Genomic DNA, 17,389 nt, shown 5'->3' on the forward strand with positions numbered 1-17,389 from the left:
ATAAACATGATTATTATATGAAGAGAAACTTATCAAGAGACATTTTTACTATAATGTTCATCGTATTTGAGTTTTTCTTGCTTTAACATCATCGTGAAATATAAGAGACATTTGTTCCACAAGAGATATTTATACGTAGACTCTTAAAAGAAAAGAAGTTAAAGTGTGATTTATTTATTTTTTTACTTTTGCACTGAAGTTAAGCTCTTCTTCTTTTCTTTTTCTGACATTTATTCATCAATGTTCTGGTGACATTAATGTTCAGCTGAAGCTAAACTGAGGAAAATGGTTCATATCAGTAAAAGTAAAGTCTGATCATGTGATAAATACATAGAACTCACGCTGGCGACTTTTTAAGAAACACACGTGAACAGAAACTTGGAAGTTGGTTCCAAACTTTTGGCCGGTCATGTAACTTGTGTTTCTGCACTGAAAAAGGAGAAGCTCACCAATCTCGTTATACAATGTATAGAGGGTTTGCAGTGATGTCACTTCCTCCTGAGGCCACGCCCCCTGAGTGGTATAAACACAACGAAATGTATCAGTAAATACTGAGATACCAGGAAAAAATGTGGATTATCAGATCAACATTAAGGACATTTGGACTCAACAATGATCCATACGAACTAGTACGGATTTGGAAAAGTGGATCAGTTAGTTTAAACTAGTTTTAGTTCATTTCAGTTATGATAAATGTAGCTAAATAAAAGATGTTAACACTAAGAGCTTCACTGAGAAGCAACATTAGTCATAGATACTGTGGTGTTAAAAGGACGATGAGGAGTGATCACAGATATTCTGTTTATTGTTTTATTGTTTTTTAGAATATAGAATTTAACTTAAGGTTTGACTTCATCTAAAAAAATACAGCATCAATTAATATTACCTGACACTAAATGAACCAAAAACACCAGGTTTCTGTGTCTGGATTCCAGTTGTTTCTTCTAATGCAGTGAAACATTTACTTCTCTTTTCTTTGGCAGATTATCTGTAAAAATATAAAATATATCTCTGACTGCTTTTCAAATCTGTTGGTTCAGTCAATCGCACAAGAGCTCTTCACCTTTTTTTTTGTTTTGTTTTTCCAATTTGGACGCTATTAAAGCCGACGATTCAAGCTAATGCTGCTAATCTCCATGTTCAGCTGTCAACTTTTTCCACTCAGTGGACGTAACCATGGAGATTTCTCTAGCTGTGACATCACGTACACACCCTGTATACAATGTGTAATGACAACAAAGGTCATTCTATTCTATTCTAATTGGCAAAGTAATTTAAATCGTCTCTGGTGCAGTGGGGTTAGATGGAGAGTAGCAGAGCCGTAAATCTGGATTATAAATTAAAATAAAACAGAGTTTGTTTAGCTGATAATTTTTTTTAAAAATGATTTTTCCCAATGAGGTTCTTGAGCCAAAACAGACGACGACAGCAGCAGTTTGTGGAAAAACAGTTTTATTACTGAATGACTATGTTTTTTTTTGTTAGTTTTTTTTGTTTAATACCAGACACACTACAAGAAAAAACACATGAAAGTTCAGATCCGACTCAGTCGTACGTGCACTGGTCGATTAAAATCTAAACACGCGATGCATAGATGACGCTGGAAGGAAGACTGATGATCCTCGGAGGAGGAGGAGGAGGAGGAGAGGACGTAGTGAACGGCGTTTCGCCTCAGAACAAACGTTTCTCATAACTGTGGGAGAAAGAGAAGAGTCGGTCAGAGGGAGGAGGAGGAGAAATAAAAAAAGGATCACACGACCAACGGTGAGGTTTCCTGTTCAGACACGGACTGAAGCTAAAAGAGGAAGTTTAACAGACCGTGGTTGAGGCCAGACATGAAACCGGGAATTTCTAAGACAATGAAATGTGAAACTAGATCCAGGGACAGTTAAGGAGTTAAAGCCGGTACCTGTGCAGGCTGTGGACTCCGCCCTCCATCTGAGCCGACGCCGTTCTCTTCTCAAACTTCAGGTCTCCAGAATACATCATGGCTCTGAGGGCGGAAAGAAACACACCTGAACATCTGAGCAACACAACAACACAGTCACAACACAATGCAGTTACATTTCTACTGGATGAAGGTCAAGACTTTGACTTGTTCCTAAACATTCATCTGGTTCTTCTGGAGAACCACTGGTGTTCTTGGGCTCCTTGTCTTCCTCCATGACCCAGTTTCTCTTCACATTCAGCTCATGGACTCATGTCCTGACATTTTCTTTCAGAGTTCACTGGTAGAATTCACAGTTCATTGGTCCATCAATGATGAGCAGATGCAGCAGAACAGGCCCAAACCAGGACATTAGCGCCCCCATGTGTCATGGAGGGATGAGGTTCTGATGCTGGAATGCAGTGTTGGTTCATCTCCAAACATTTAAACCAAACTATTCTACTCTGGTCTCATATGTCCACTAAACATTGTCCCACATGTTCTTTGTGGACAGAGAGCAGTGTCTTTGGTTGTTGAGTGGATTCATCAACATGAACATCAGCCAATGTGAGAGAGGCCTTTAGCTGCTTAGAAGTTCCCCTGGGTTCCTCTGGTTCCTCTCCCACTATGATGGAGTGATGTTTGTTGGTGGACCACTCCTGTGGAGGGGAACAGTCGTCTTCAATCTGTCTGACTCTCTGTGGATTATTTGTGGCTTCCAGACTCTTTACAGATGGTTGTGGAACCTTTTCCAGCCTGATGAGCAACAACAACTCTTTTTCTGAGCTCCTCACAAAGCTCCTTTCATCTGTTGTCATCACACACTTCAACACAAACATGAGACAAATCCCTGATTCTTAGAAACTAAACCAGGAACCAGGAGTCTCATCACACTGATGCCTTGAAATCATCTTGTAACCTCACTAATATGTAACATCGGCTCCTTTTCCTGAATAAACGAGTCTAATATTTCTGATTTCACGTGTTTGTTTGGGTTCTCTTTCGTCTACTTTTTACGTATCTTTACCTGAGCTGCGTGAGGCTTTTGGCTCCGATGTCCTGACTCGAGTGCTGAATGCCGGCCAGCAGGTAGGGAACAAACTTGTGGATGGAGCCTTTGTCCTGCACCGCTCCGGAAACACCCTGAGCAACTTTAATCTTGTCACACTCGCTGTAAATGGAGAAGAAACAGCAGATTATCGTCTGCAGCTTCTCTACTGCCACCAACTCATCAGTAAAAAGCCAGAGAGGTAAGAATTGTCTGTACTGTACCTGAAGTATCTGGTCTGGGAGCCCAGGTTTTTGTCCATGGCGTCCAGGGAGCCCATGCCGCGGTATTTCTTCAGCCTGATGCCGTCGGAGAAGAAATACTCGCCGGGAGCTTCGCTGGTGGCGGCGAGCAGCGAACCCATCATCACTGGACACGCAGAGGAAAAGGTTGATAAGGTTATCGTCACGATTAATCTGATTAAAATTTTTAACCCAGTGAAGCATCTGCAGCAGATTCAGTTTGTTGCAGCAAAAGACACAAAAAGTTGTTGAATTGTTTCAAGTTGAAACTGTTGAAGGTGTTAAGTTCAGATATATTCGCTTCTTTCTGGAGTCTGTGCGCTCATGCACAATGAAATTATATTATATTATAATATATTACAGATTAGATTAATCTGATTAAACATTTTCATCTACTATCTCAGAGAGAAACGTATTGAATCTCATCAATAATACAATAAACTAAACGATGATTTCATCTTGAGATGTTTATTCTCTCATTGGAAAAAAACCTGAGGCCGGAGTTTTTAACATTCAAAACGTTTATTGCTCATTATTTCACATCTGATTTTGTCAGTCGGTACATTAACATGTACGTGAAAAAATAAATTATTGCCCTAATTTCACTTTAACTGGACAACTTTAGCGCACAATGCACAATCGTGCACAATGAAATTATTATAGATTAAAAATTAATGATAGTTAATCGCGATTAATCGAAATTAACCCACAGCAACGCTTAGATTAATCTGATGAAACATTTTCATCTACTATCTCAGAGAGAAATGTATTGAATCTCATCAATAACACAATAAACTAAATGATGATTTCATCTCGAGATGTTTATTCTCTAGAAAGGTTCAAAATTTGAACATTAGAAAAAAACCTGAGGCCGGAGTTTTTAACATTTAAAACATTTATTGCAAGAAACTCAGTATTTCACATTTACATGCACGTGAAAAAACTAATTATTGCCCTAATTTGACTTTAACTGGACATTTTAAGTGCATGTAAACACGTTACTCTGAGTAAAATCTCATTGAAACACCCAGATAATGAGAATGGAAGCTGATTTTGTTTACTATTATATTCTAAACCCGGTACCTGTGGATGCGCCCAGAGCCAGAGCTTTAGCGATGTGTCCGACAGTCTGGATGCCGCCGTCGGCGATGACCGGGACGCCGAACCGCCTGGCGTACTCCGACACCTTATAGACGGCGGTGGCCTGGGGTCGGCCGCATGCCAACACTGGTGGAGGGGGAAGAGAAAGAAGAGAGACGACAAGAGGGGGAAGTTGGTCATCTGCTGTTAGTTTATTCACTTAATTTGATGAGACGACATCAATGAGGCTTCGTCGGAGGAGAAGCTCTGATGGACGTGCACGTGGCGACAGTCTCAGGACGACGTGGTGATAAATACGAATCACAGAGCGAAGGATCGGAGGTCTCTTTCCGTTATTAAATGAGGAAGTTAAACTTGACATGTCAGCAGATAAAAAAACAGACCACGTCAGCTCTAAGATCTCAGCGCGGTGGAATTACACACCGACTACAGGTTCCAATTAGACTCCAACAAATAATCTTTTTCTTTTTTTTCCTTTTCTTAAATGGTGAGAGAACCCAACGAACACAGAAACGTCCCGATTCCTTTTTTTTTAAAAACTGGTTTTGCTTCCTGTGAACTCTGGTAAGTACCGTTGTTACCAAAACACTCAAATCCTCGTCATCCAAGATGCCAAGATTCAGCAGAAGGACCCGGCCCGTTCATTACTAACCAATAATAACCAATAAAGACGACTCCAACCAGACCAGCGACACCGACACCTCAGACCAGCGACACCCTGTGGCTGCCAGCGACACCACTAGTTAAAGTATTAGAAATAAATCGGACTTTACATCAACCACAAACCAAAAAAAAAAAAAAAAAAAAAAAAAAAAGACACAAATGGACGTCGTCTCAGTCCGAGTCCCAAACCAGAGATCAGGTCAGTGGCATGTGGGCGGAGGAGGGATGTTCTGATCTGACCTTTTGAGTTTTGTTTTACAGCCATTTTGATTTAACTTATAGTTTTTTGCCAAAACATTTGAAAAAAAAACGTGAAACGTTGAGATGTGACTCAATGAGGAGCGATGCACTGACCCCTGTAGACAACCAAGAAAAATTTATTCCAGCTTTGAGATGCAATACTAGTCAATCAACTTGTGGGCGGGGCTTAATGTGACATTAGACTAGCTTAAATTTGTCTAATTGGTTGGATGATTACGACGTTGTTTCTTCTTTATATTAGTTGAAAAAATAAAGTGTTTATAAAGAGGACGCTACGACTGCTCCTCCAAAGTGAAGCCAAATCTAGTAGAGCTCCCCCTGGTGGCTGGAGGCTGCAGTTATAAGCTCCACCCCCTCCGTGTTAGTGGGCGGAGCTTGGTCCGAACTAAAAAACACTAGAAATAATTATTTTCAAGGATGGTTTCTGTCATTTTAGGTGGTTAATATAATGTCGATGAATGTTCAAGAGGCAGTTCCTTTGTTTTAAGTTTTGTTTTACAGCCATTTTGATTTAACTTATAGTTTTTGCCAAAACACTTGAAAAAAACGTGATACGATGAGATGTGACTCAATGAGGAGCGATGCACTGACCCCTGTAGACAACCAAGAAAAATTTATTCCAGCTTTGAGATGCAATACTAGTCAATCAACTTGTGGGCGGGGCTTAATGTGACGTTAGAGTAGTTTAAATTTGTCTAATGTTGACGTTGTTGTTGTTTCTTCTTTATATTAGTTGAAAAAATAAAGTGTTTATAAAGAGGACGCTACGACTGCTCCTCCAAAATGAAGCCAAAGCTAGCAGAGCTCCCCCTGGTGGCTGGAGGCTGCAGTCTAGGTCATAAGCTCCACCCCCTCCACGTTAGTGGGAGGAACTTGGTCCAAACTAAAAAAAACACTAGAAATAATTACTTTCAAGGATGGTTTCTGTCATTTTAGGTGGTTAATATAATGTCGATGAATGTTCAAGAGGCAGTTCCTTTGTTTTAAGTTTTGTTTTACAGCCATTTTGATTTAATTTATAGTTTTTGCCAAAACACTTGAAAAAAAACGTGATACGATGAGATGTGACTCAATGACGAGCGATGCACTGACCCCTGTAGACAACCAAGAAAAATTTATTCCAGCTTTGAGATGCAATACTAGTCAATCAACTTGTGGGCGGGGCTTAATGTGACGTTAGAGTAGTTTAAATTTGTCTAATGTTGACGTTGTTGTTGTTTCTTCTTTATATTAGTTGAAAAAATAAAGTGTTTATGAAGAGGACGCTACGACTGCTCCTCCAAAATGAAGCCAAAGCTAGCAGAGCTCCCCCTGGTGGCTGGAGGCTGCAGTCTAGGTCATAAGCTCCACCCCCTCCACGTTAGTGGGAGGAACTTGGTCCAAACTAAAAAAAACACTAGAAATAATTATTTTCAAGGATGGTTTCTGTCATTTCAGGTGGTTAATATAATGTCGATGAATGTTCAAGAGGCAGTTCCTTTGTTTTAAGTTTTGTTTTACAGCCATTTTGATTTAACTTATAGTTTTTGCCAAAACACTTGGGAAAAAAACGTGATACGATGAGATGTGACTCAATGAGGAGCGGTGCGCTACGACCACGTTAAACAAAAAAACTGACCCCTGTAGACAACCAAGAAAAATTTATTCCAGCTTTGAGATGCAATACTAGTCAATCAACTTGTGGGCGGAGCTTAATGTGACGTTAGACTAGTTTAAATTTGTCTAATTGGTTGGATGATTACGACGTTGTTTCTTCTTTATATTATTTGAAAAAATAAAGTGTTTATGAAGAAGACGCCGCCATTACTGCTCCTCCAAAGTGAAGCCAAATCTAGTAGAGCTCCCCCTGGTGGCTGGAGGCTGCAGTTATAAGCTCCACCCCCTCCGTGTTAGTGGGCGGAGCTTGGTCCAAACTAAAAAACACTAGAAATAATTATTTTCAAGGATGGTTTCTGTCATTTTAGGTGGTTAATATAATGTCGATGAATGTTCAAGAGGCAGTTCCTTTGTTTTAAGTTTTGTTTTACAGCCATTTTGATTTAACTTATAGTTTTTTGCCAAAACATTTGAAAAAAAAACGTGAAACGTTGAGATGTGACTCAATGAGGAGCGGTGCGCTACGACCACGTTAAACAAAAAAACTGACCCCTGTAGACAACCAAGAAAAATTTATTCCAGTTTTGAGATGCAATATTAGTCAATCACCTTGTGGGCGGGGCTTAATGTGACATTAGACTAGTTTAAATTTGTCTAATTGGTTGGATGATTACCACGTAGTTTCTTCTTTATATTAGTTGAAAAAATAAAGTGTTTATGAAGAGGACGCCATTACAGCTTCTCTAAAGTGAAGCCAAAGCTAGCAGAGCTCCCCCTGGTGGCTTCAGTCTACGTCATAAGCTCCTCCCCCTCCATGTTAGTGGGCGGAACTTGGTCCAAACTAAAAAAACGCTAGAAATAATTATTTTCAAGGATGGTTTCTGTCATTTCAGGTGGTTAATATAATGTCGATGAATGTTCAGGAGGCAGTTCCTTTGTTTTAAGTTTTGTTTTTTAGTTCATTATTTGATGCTTTAGAAACAGGATGTGACCCCCAGTTGTCATGCCAACTGCTCCATAAACCAAGTTCTGTGTATAATCCAACATTTCCCTGTAACCGGTGGAGTTATAGTATTTATATATTTATATATAGGGTCTATGGTTCAGAGGTGTTCAGCTGTCAAACACTGGACTGGATTGAAACGTGGTCAGACCAGAACATCCCAACAGATTAGTTTGGACGCAGGAACAAGCAAAACCCCAAAACCCCCGAGGACGTGTCTCTCCAAACGTTCTACATCTACAGATGCAAAGCTGTTAAGCCCATCAACGCAGCAGGCTGTGAAAAAAGGAAGGAAGGAAGGAGGAGGTAAAAGGAAGGAGGAGGTGAAAGGAAGGAGGACGAGGTGAAAGGAAGGAGGGAGGAGAGACGCTGTGATGGAGGAGCCAGTCCCAGCACAAAGCCAGTTTCAGGGGAACTTACTGGAGAATCCCGTTACAGTGGTGGGGGTTTTGGGGCTGTGGAGCTTTATAGCTGGAGGGACACTGAGAGGAGCTGGACAAGGACGAACGAACCACACAAACCACCAACGTGGAAAGAGGAAGAAGACACAAAGATGAAGACGACAAGACAGGAATTAATAAAAAAAAAAAAGAAATATGAAGTTAAGATGAAGACCAGACGCACAGACACGAAACCACAGCCCAACAAACTCAGAGCTATGAACAACCACTGCCCCTGAACGCAACATGAACAACATCCACACAGAGAGTTTTTGTTTGACGGATCAGGTCCAGCAAACCCAACCAAAACCTCGACCGCATATTCAAACCCGTGTCCTTCGGTGGCTCCGGTCCTCAGACCTCCGGCCTGGACGGCGTGTGGACGGCGTGTGGACGGTGCAGAAGCGAAGAAGAGGCGTTTGTGGGCGACTCACCTTCCTGCGTGATGCAGATGGAGCCGCTGCCCATCCCGACCCGGAGGCCGTCAACGCCGGCGTCGATCAGGTTCTTCGCCTGAGCCGCAGTCACCACTGTCGCCAACAGGGGGAGACACCCAGAGAGAAGCTATAAACGACGGCAATTAAATACGAACAAGACGATAAAAAAACAAGAGCGCGGTTTAACCTTCATCGGTCCAGGAACCAGATCTGCTAACGTCAGCACATTTTAACTGTGTCCCTGTTCCTGTTCCGAGGTTTTTATTGAGACAATTTAGAGACGATCCAGGAAACATTCTCAGGGTCTAATCAGGGTCTAACGTGGTCTTCAAGGTCTATCTGTGCATGAACTCTGAGCACAACTGGTTTATTAGTTCAACATTCAAGATTCAAGATCACTTTATTGATCCCCACAGGGAATTGTTTTGTCCAAGAGTCTCAGGATAGAAAAGAAGAACATACGTGAACCAGACATAGACATAGGAATTAAAAAATAGAAAAAGAATTAGGTCGTAAGTAAGAATTACAAAGGAGTTACCATGGAGAGTAGGTCTGATATGGTTAAAGAATGAAGGCATGCAAATTTTGTCCAAAAACAGAGCATTTTTTTATTTTTAAGGCATTTTGTGATGTGCAATTGAACAGAATATTGATTTAATAATGTAAATACAACTAAGACATAAATAAACCAATATAAACTAAATAATAAACCAGAGTCGTGGGGTCTGTCAGGCATCAGAGACGCTACATCTCTGGTCCTTTAATAAAATGCTAATGCTAATGCTAATGCTATGTGTGGTCAGATGTTGGATCTAATTCCAGGTGTTTTCCTCCTTGTTGCATCTTTAGAGGTGAAGTCCAGACAAACTTTAGACAAACGTTTGGTCTCAGACATGTTGCAGGTTCACTTCCATCCATGCAACTCCAGAGCTAAGGATGCTAAGCTAATTAAAGACTCCAAATGAAGCTTGAAGGTTCCTGGTTTGGTCTGGTTAACATCGGCACCGTTATGGTTCCCATCCCCTATGAAGACGTCTCTGACGTTCTAATGCTCTAAATACATGTTTACATTCGTTCAACACTTAAGTAAATGAATCAATCTGGATTTTCTCCATGTAAATTAAAAAATAAAGTAAAAAAAAAAGTCTCCTGGTCCTTTTCCCAAACTGGAAGTAAATTTTAAGAAACGTCTCGAGAAAGTTGGTGAACGGCTGAAACGAGTCGGCTACACCAGTCTCCAGGTTGTTCCTATGGTAACGGACCTGGTTAGCGTTAGCGGCCTGATTTAGCAGCGTTCAGCTAAAGAGCACAGGTGCGTAGTTACCGTTGCCTCCGATGACCTGCAGGCTGGGATACTTCTCCTTAATGTACTTGATCATGTTGATCTGGAAGATGGAGTTTCCCTGAGACGAGTCCTGAGAGAAGCAAGAGAAGCAACGTCAGCGTCTGCAGAACCTCTTTCTTCTCCCCATAAGAACCATGAACTCTTCTCCTTCTCTTACCAGTACGACCACGTCCACGCCGCTCTGCACCAGCAGGTCCAGCCGGTATTTGTCGTCGTTGTGGGTCCCGATGGCGGCGCCGCACAACAGCTGCTTCCGAGAGTCTTTGGACGCCAGAGGAAAGTCCCGGTTCTTCTTCAGGTCTGTGCGGGCGATGATGGAGACGAGGGAACCCTCCTCGTTCACGATGGGAAGTTTACCTGCAGGAGGAAGACGAGGCAAAAGAAATAATTAATAATTTAATCTGATCAAAACTACTAAATATTTTTAAAATATTAAATTCTTTAACCCTTTAAATGCCTTTTTTTTGTTTGTTTGTTTTTTTTAAAGTCACCAATATGGGAAAAATAAACACAATTACTTATTCTGTCTTTTTTACCTGTTATCACAGTGTTGGACGTGTCGGATATTAGCGACATCATTGACTTAATCAGCATCAGATTTCCATTAAAATTCACATTTATTTTATTTTATTTTTTTTCCATTAATGTCTCATCTCATGCATTGACCATGTGGACACTGCGTTAATGTGCTGCAGCCCGTAAAGTTGAAATTAAAAAAAATTGGATCACCAAAAAAAATGTAATTTTTTAACCCTTTAAATGCATTAAAAAAAAAAAAAAAAAAGTTACAGATATGAGGAAAAATCAACATCAAAAATCTTCTTTTTACCTGTTCTCTCAGTCCTGGACATGTCAAAGATTAGTGACGTCAGTGACTTTAATGCATATTTAGTGTTTGTGCAGCATCAGATTTTTATTAAAACTTCCTGTTTTTGCCCCATTGACTCCCATTATAATTACATTTTACAATCCTGATGATATTTCCCGGTTCAGAAGAGCTCAAACCTGGTAAATTTACAGTTAATTACCAAACTGGACCATTTTTTATTACATAGACCAATCATGACCAAGACTGTGATATCAGGTAAAAAATATCCTGTTTCCAATCTTTTATTTTCATATGGAAAATAAGTCATTTTGTGTTTATTGTTCCACATATTGTGACTTTTTTTTTTTAAAAAAAAGGAATTTAAAGGGTTAATTTACTGTATTTTTTTATATTTAATAGTTTTGATCAGTATTGATGTTGATTAACAGATTTAAGCCAAAAAAAATTAAAAATATTTATCGGATATATTTTTACAGCAGTAGGAGAAGGGTAGTAAATTTATCCACAATGTATCATTGACCTACTGACAATTTTACTACAATTTTCACTGACATATTTTTAAAATATATGTAAAATTAAGGTTCCTCAACAAAACTCTTTGAATTTGCTGCTGATCAGTGGAAGTTATGGTGAAATCAGGAGGAAACAGCGACACCTAGTGGCTGTTTCTGGTTAAAGGATCTAAAACGTCGTCCGTCCTCACCTTTCTTACTCCTCTGCAGGATTTCGTTGGCTTCTTTCAGAGTCACTCCAGCCGGAGCCACGACCAGATCCTCTCGCTTCGTCATCACCTGACGAGATGAAAAGAAAAGTCTTGTAGCCGCGGACGCAAACTCTCTCACTGACTCATCGTTAAACAAGACACGGAAGTGATCAGGTAGTTTTAGAAATTGTGGTCATTCCATAAAAAAAAAAAAAAAAATTCCCTCTAGTTTCACATCTCGTTTTTTTTTTGTGCAGCTTTGAGAAAATAGATTCATTCAAACGTGTCTGGGCTTCACAGATAAAACTGAAACACGTCGTAATGACGCGGTTCCTTAAACCGGTCACATGTGAAGTCGGTTTCTAACGATTCTTCCATTTACCTTGAAGGTCAGAAGCTTTGAATGAGGCCACATTCGTTATCGGCGTCACAGTTACAGAAGCTGGAAAACAAGATGGCCGCCCCCATGAATCTGGTGGTGGAAGCTTCAATATTTACATTCATATGTTGATATTAACTGATATTATTACTATAATGTTAAACTAAATTAATGCTTTTTATTGTAAAGTGAACTTGAACCGACTCTTTTTTACTAGAATTATTTAAAGTGATGAAATCTACGAGGCAGAAACTTATAAAAAATATTCAAACGCTATTAATAAATATTATTACACTCTCACCATTTACTACTTCCTCTGTTTACAACCCTGAGAAATATCCAACACTGTTACAATTCAATAATCTTTGTACATATAGTTGTTTATTATTAATTCTATCCTATTTCATCTCATTATTTATCTTTAACGCAGTAAAATCCCTGTTTATCTAAAGTCTAATTGCTGTTTACACAGGAGGCGGCCATCTTGGAAACTCAACTCAACTCGATTCTACGAGTTTCTGAGCAGAAAATCAGACTTTGGGGGGAAGTTCCAGTTAGAAATTCAACTCGAAACTTAGGAATTCTGAATCAGAGCTCATGAGTTCGTTCATCGAGCATCAAACTAATTAGTGACGTTTCCAGACATGTTTTTGCCTCCTGCTTGGAATAAACCCGGGTCCCAGTCACCTCGCTCAGCGGCAGGTCGTGGTCCTCCTCCTTCAGGAAGTCGATGTCTCTGGACGAGATGATTCCCACCAGTTTGCCTCCCATCTTGCCGCTGTCCGTGATCGGGATCCCGCAGAAGCCGTGACGAGCTTTGGCCTGGAAGACGTCGCGGACTCGCTCGCTGGGGCTCATGACCACGGGGTCGGTGATGAAGCCCTGCTCGTAGCGCTGGAGGGGGGAGGAAAGGAGGGAGGAAAGGAGGGAGGAGGGGAGGTAAAACAAGGATGGGGATGTGGAAGAGTCAAGGGTGGAATAAGGTTTTAAAAGGAATAAAAAAAAGGATGCGGAGGAGAAGCTGCTCTAACGGATCTAACTAGAAACGCACAGGAAAGAGAGATGATGTTAAAAAAAGGAAAAACAGAAACATATAAAAATGGAGACGGGACAGTGAGAGACAAGAGAGAGGGAAAAAGATGAATGAAAGACGAGAGGACGTGAATGGAGACGGACACCGAGGCTACCTTCACTTTACGGACTTCGTTGGCCTGGAACTCAGGAGTGCAGTTATGGTGGATGAAGCCGATGCCGCCGGTTAACTGATAAAAAAAATACAGAGAAAAAGACACGTTTTAGAAACACAAAGCTACAGAAACATCGGTTTACGTCTTCTAAATAAAATAATCTGGATGTTTGGAGAGAAAAGACCGGATTTAATCATTTTAAAATTTAAACCGTGCAGGATTACACCAAGAAATGACTGATTCAAACTGTCTGGAAAGATTCTTTTAAATCCTAATTAGGATAATAACGATAATAATAATAATAAGTCTGTGTTTTTTCTTTGCCTGCAGCATCAGATAAGATCAGCTGCTGTTTAATTAATTAATCCAGGTCGTTTTTAAAAATATTAATAAAGATTTAATAGTAAAATTAAATAAATTTATTAGGTTTGGGCACAAATTTAAAATAAAAACCAGGAAGAGTTACACCAACAACTGGACATAAAACTATATAGAAAACACATGAGTCTGTAGAAGTACAGAAGATTAAAATAAATAAGTAATAAGCAGACGTTGATCAAAGATGTTCTACATCCGTCCTTCGTCATTATTTCCTCCTGGAGATAAAACCTTGTATCACACGCGTGTCGTACTCACTGCCATGGCGATGGCCATGTTGGCCTCGGTAACCGTATCCATGGGAGACGACACGAAGGGCGTCTTCATAGTGATCTGTTTGGTGAGCGCCGACGTCAGGTCCTGGACAAGGAACAAAATAAATAAATAAATGAATAATCTGTGGGCAAACAAACTTATAACTTTCTGGTGAAGAGCTTCACTGCATAGACTGTATATAAATATGGAACCGGCAGTCGCCATGATGTCACATCCTGTTTCTATAGCGTCAAATAAGGACCTAAAACAAAACGTATACAAACAAACACAGACGTTAACACTTATTTTTCACTAATAAAATGTAAATAATATGGTGTTTTTCTTGGAAATCATGTCCCTGTGAGGACGACGCATCCACTTCACCAGCAAATCACATTATTTGACTCATTAGTGAGTTTATAACTACTTAGTTAAATAAACAATAATTGAACAAGTTTCCCTATTTCCCATGAAAGTGTCTGTCACGCTTGACTGATATGTTAGCACGCTAAAGCTCGGACAACCCAGCTTAAATATTACCTAATCACAGAGTCAGTTAAAATCCATATTGACAGAAACCTTATGACCTATTCTCCAACCAGCCACCAGGGGGAGCTCTACTTGCTTTGGCTTCACTTCAGAGGAGCAGCTCCACCGTCCATCTTTATATACAGTCTATGTTTCCTGCTACCACCTTGCACAACAATTAAATAAATCTCTCTCTGACCCAGCCTCATTTTTCCAGCTGTAGATTCTGACTCTATTCTAACGTCTGTAGCTTTAAATTACGTTTTATTTTTCAGGTTTGACAACAACATAAAACAACATGGCCTCTTTTTGCTACATATGCGGCTAGCTTTTAGCTTTAGCATGCGCAGTGTAAAGTACTTCCACACTTCCAGCTGACATGTTTTGGTTTAGGGGCGGATGCATTTATTAATACACAGGTTAAGATGTTAGAATCCCTTGTGCCATGATATGAGGCAAAACACATTAAGAAGCCAAATCCCACTGAAAATCCAACCATCAGGCTAACAATCAGCTACCAACAAGCAACGAACATGAAGACACCAGTTAACTAGCCTAGCGATGGGGAAAAAATGGCTTGATCAGATCACGATTGGTTTAATCAGACTCACCACTTGGTCGGACGTGAAGTCGATGTAACCCGGCAGAATCAGGAAGTCACTGGAGGAGAAACATGATCCAACATGAAGGCAAATAAAAGAGTGTAGCTAATAAACTGGCCAGTGAGTGTTTTCCTGAATCCATTTGTAAAATATATATTTTTTTATTTATTATGTCACATTCTCACATTTGCTGTAGAAGCTAAATTACTGACATCTTTGCCTCATAAATAATCAAACTTCTAATCATTTTCTCATAATCAATGGACAAATTATGGAAAATGAAAAGAATAACTGGTTCTATGTAATTATTTGTAAACTAACAGACTGAAGTGTTTGTCTCCACAGAGCAGCTCATGATCTAAATATAGAGAAGTTCAGCAAAACAACACAGGAGCTAAATTTAGTGGCGGAGGAACGTGTCGTCCCTCTAACGTCCAACGAGCTGTAATTCACAATACACTGTTTTATACTTTGTACTTTTCTGGAAATGTGTAACTTAAAAGATGTAAACAAGAGTGTGAGGTTATAAAGGTGCAAGTTAATATAAACCTAATATAAACTTTTACACAGACGCTGACAGGACGGCGGAGTTAACCACGCGTTAAGGTTTAGAGTTAAGTTGTTGACTCAGGCTGAAGAATCTGCTGGGAAATTCAACTTAATGTTTATTCATCTTTGTATTTTACTTGTGTATTTATCCTGAGGACGAGGCACTGAAAGGTCACTGGTTCTAATTCCTTCTACGTCCACGGCTGAAACTTTGAGCAAGGCACTGAGACATGTGCTTCAAGTGTGTGTTTAAATACATGTTAAGGTTAAATGCAGAGAACAAACTCTACATATGTGTCACACATTCACTGGCCACTTCATTAGGTACATATGCTGCATTTTAATAAAACATGTTGAAACAGTATCAGGTGGATGGATTTAGTGCAGGTGTGTTATATTTGTAGTTTTTTAATGTTTTTTAATGTCTGTTGCGTATTTAAAACCCTGTCTTACTTTGTACACTGTGCAAATAATATGTATTATTATTATTATTAGGATGCATTCGCTTGTGAACCTAATGAACTGGCGCATCTGAGCTTAAGCAACATCCAAAACTCAAAGGATGATGAAATGGGAGAAACCCCACAGCACATTCAGTTGTTTTGGGGGTTTTAATGTAATTAAATGTAATATTTCAATTTCTCCCACTTGTTTTATTTACATTTTTCCCTTTAATATGCACATAAGGAGTTCTGTCATTGAAGCACTGCTGCTCCTGTGCTTTGGGTAAACTATGGAGCTGTGTGAGCTAATTAGCTGCTGTTAGCACCAGAAACTAGCGCCACCAGGTGTGTTTCCGGCCGGTGAGAGGACCGGTGACTATAGTGTGGTGCCTTTACTTGTATGTGAGCCCGTCGCCGCCGTTGAACAGCTGCTGTCCGCTCAAACCGTCTTCTGGGACGTAACCGGTCTGCCCGCTGATCAGGTAGTCCGCCATGGCGTCCGCACAGCCCCCTCCCCTCCTCCTCCCTCTCAATAACACACCTGGAGCAACTACGAGAGCGACTCCGTACAGGAACACACACACACACACACAACACACACACTGGCCTGGGACCAGAGACCGAGGACTTTCTTTCTGTCTTTCTTCCTTCCCTGCTTCCTTGGCGCCGGGATTTTGACCTCCTTGCTATCAGGCTAGTCCGCCAACACGTGTATCACACTCTCTCATCTGACAGCGCTTCCTTCCCGACGTCACATCCGGTCGACCAGCCTCGCGCCACTCGTCGTCTGTATTTCTGACAATTTTATTATTTAAGACAAAGGGAAGATATATCAATAATTTTAAAGTATATCTGAAAGGGAGAAAAAAAAAAACGAGTGAGTAATCACGAATTTCAGCTGTGTTATGAACGGTTTGGAATCTCCTCACTTCCGGTCGACAGCCCGCCCTCGTTTATACTTCTGATATTTTTACAATTTTATTATTTAATACGGCGGGAAAATATATAGACTTCACGCAATTGCACTGTTATGTTTTAAAAGGAGGAAAAGAACAAGTGAGTAATTACGAATTTCAGTTGTGCTTTGAACGGTTTGACTCGCCAATAACGTCACTTCCGGCCGAAAGCCCGCCCCCGTTCATATGTCTGATATTTTTTTACTATTTTCATATTTAATACAGCGGGAAATATATAAAATATACAAGTTCACACAATTTTGTAGTTAGGTTCTCAAAAGAGGAAAAAAAACAAGTCAGTTATTACGAATTTCAATTGTGTTTTGAGTCGCAAAAGAAACGTCACTTCCGGCAGACTTCCGTACATATTTCTAATATTTATATAATTTTATAATTTAATGCAATATCTCACACACACACACACACACACTGCACTATTTTACAGTTAACTTCAAAGTACAAACATACTTGGCAATAAAGTCTTTCTGATTCTGGTTTATATTTGAATTTCCCCAAT

The 17,389-nt window shown here is 40.0% G+C and overlaps 1 protein-coding gene across 2 annotated transcripts; it reads right to left on the bottom strand.

Moving 5' to 3' along the window:
- Window positions 1–1,471: 1,471 nt before the first annotated feature.
- On the bottom strand, window positions 1,472–16,652 carry impdh2 (IMP (inosine 5'-monophosphate) dehydrogenase 2). Of its 2 annotated transcripts, XM_047610189.1 has the most exons (15): window positions 16,313–16,652; window positions 14,934–14,982; window positions 13,798–13,899; window positions 13,162–13,236; window positions 12,662–12,868; window positions 11,596–11,683; window positions 10,221–10,420; window positions 10,043–10,133; window positions 8,716–8,811; window positions 8,262–8,333; window positions 4,301–4,444; window positions 3,200–3,344; window positions 2,955–3,098; window positions 1,910–1,993; window positions 1,472–1,693 (listed from the first exon to the last, which is right to left on the bottom strand). In XM_047610189.1, the coding sequence occupies exons 1-15, from the start codon at window positions 16,408–16,410 to the stop codon at window positions 1,672–1,674; spliced, it is 1,617 nt and encodes a 538-aa protein (XP_047466145.1). In that variant the 5' UTR covers window positions 16,411–16,652; the 3' UTR covers window positions 1,472–1,671. The 2 variants fall into 2 exon arrangements, with proteins under 2 accessions (XP_047466145.1, XP_047466153.1); XM_047610197.1 differs by lacking the exon at window positions 8,262–8,333 and having other exon boundaries at window positions 16,313–16,647.
- Window positions 16,653–17,389: the final 737 nt, after the last annotated feature.

The sequence above is a fragment of the Mugil cephalus genome, chromosome 1, assembly GCF_022458985.1.
Source record: "Mugil cephalus isolate CIBA_MC_2020 chromosome 1, CIBA_Mcephalus_1.1, whole genome shotgun sequence".
In the NCBI taxonomy this organism is placed as follows: domain Eukaryota; kingdom Metazoa; phylum Chordata; class Actinopteri; order Mugiliformes; family Mugilidae; genus Mugil; species Mugil cephalus.

Coding starts and splice junctions, on each gene's coding strand:
- impdh2 (XM_047610189.1), bottom strand. CDS start 16,410: ATGGCGGACTACCTGATCAGCGGGCAGACCGGTTACGTCCCAGAAGAC. Junction 10,421..11,595: donor CCTGCAGAGGAGTAAGAAAG/GTGAGGACGGAC, acceptor TTCCTCCTGCAG/GTAAACTTCCCATCGTGAAC. Junction 8,812..10,042: donor GCAGGTCATCGGAGGCAACG/GTAACTACGCAC, acceptor TGTTGGCGACAG/TGGTGACTGCGGCTCAGGCG.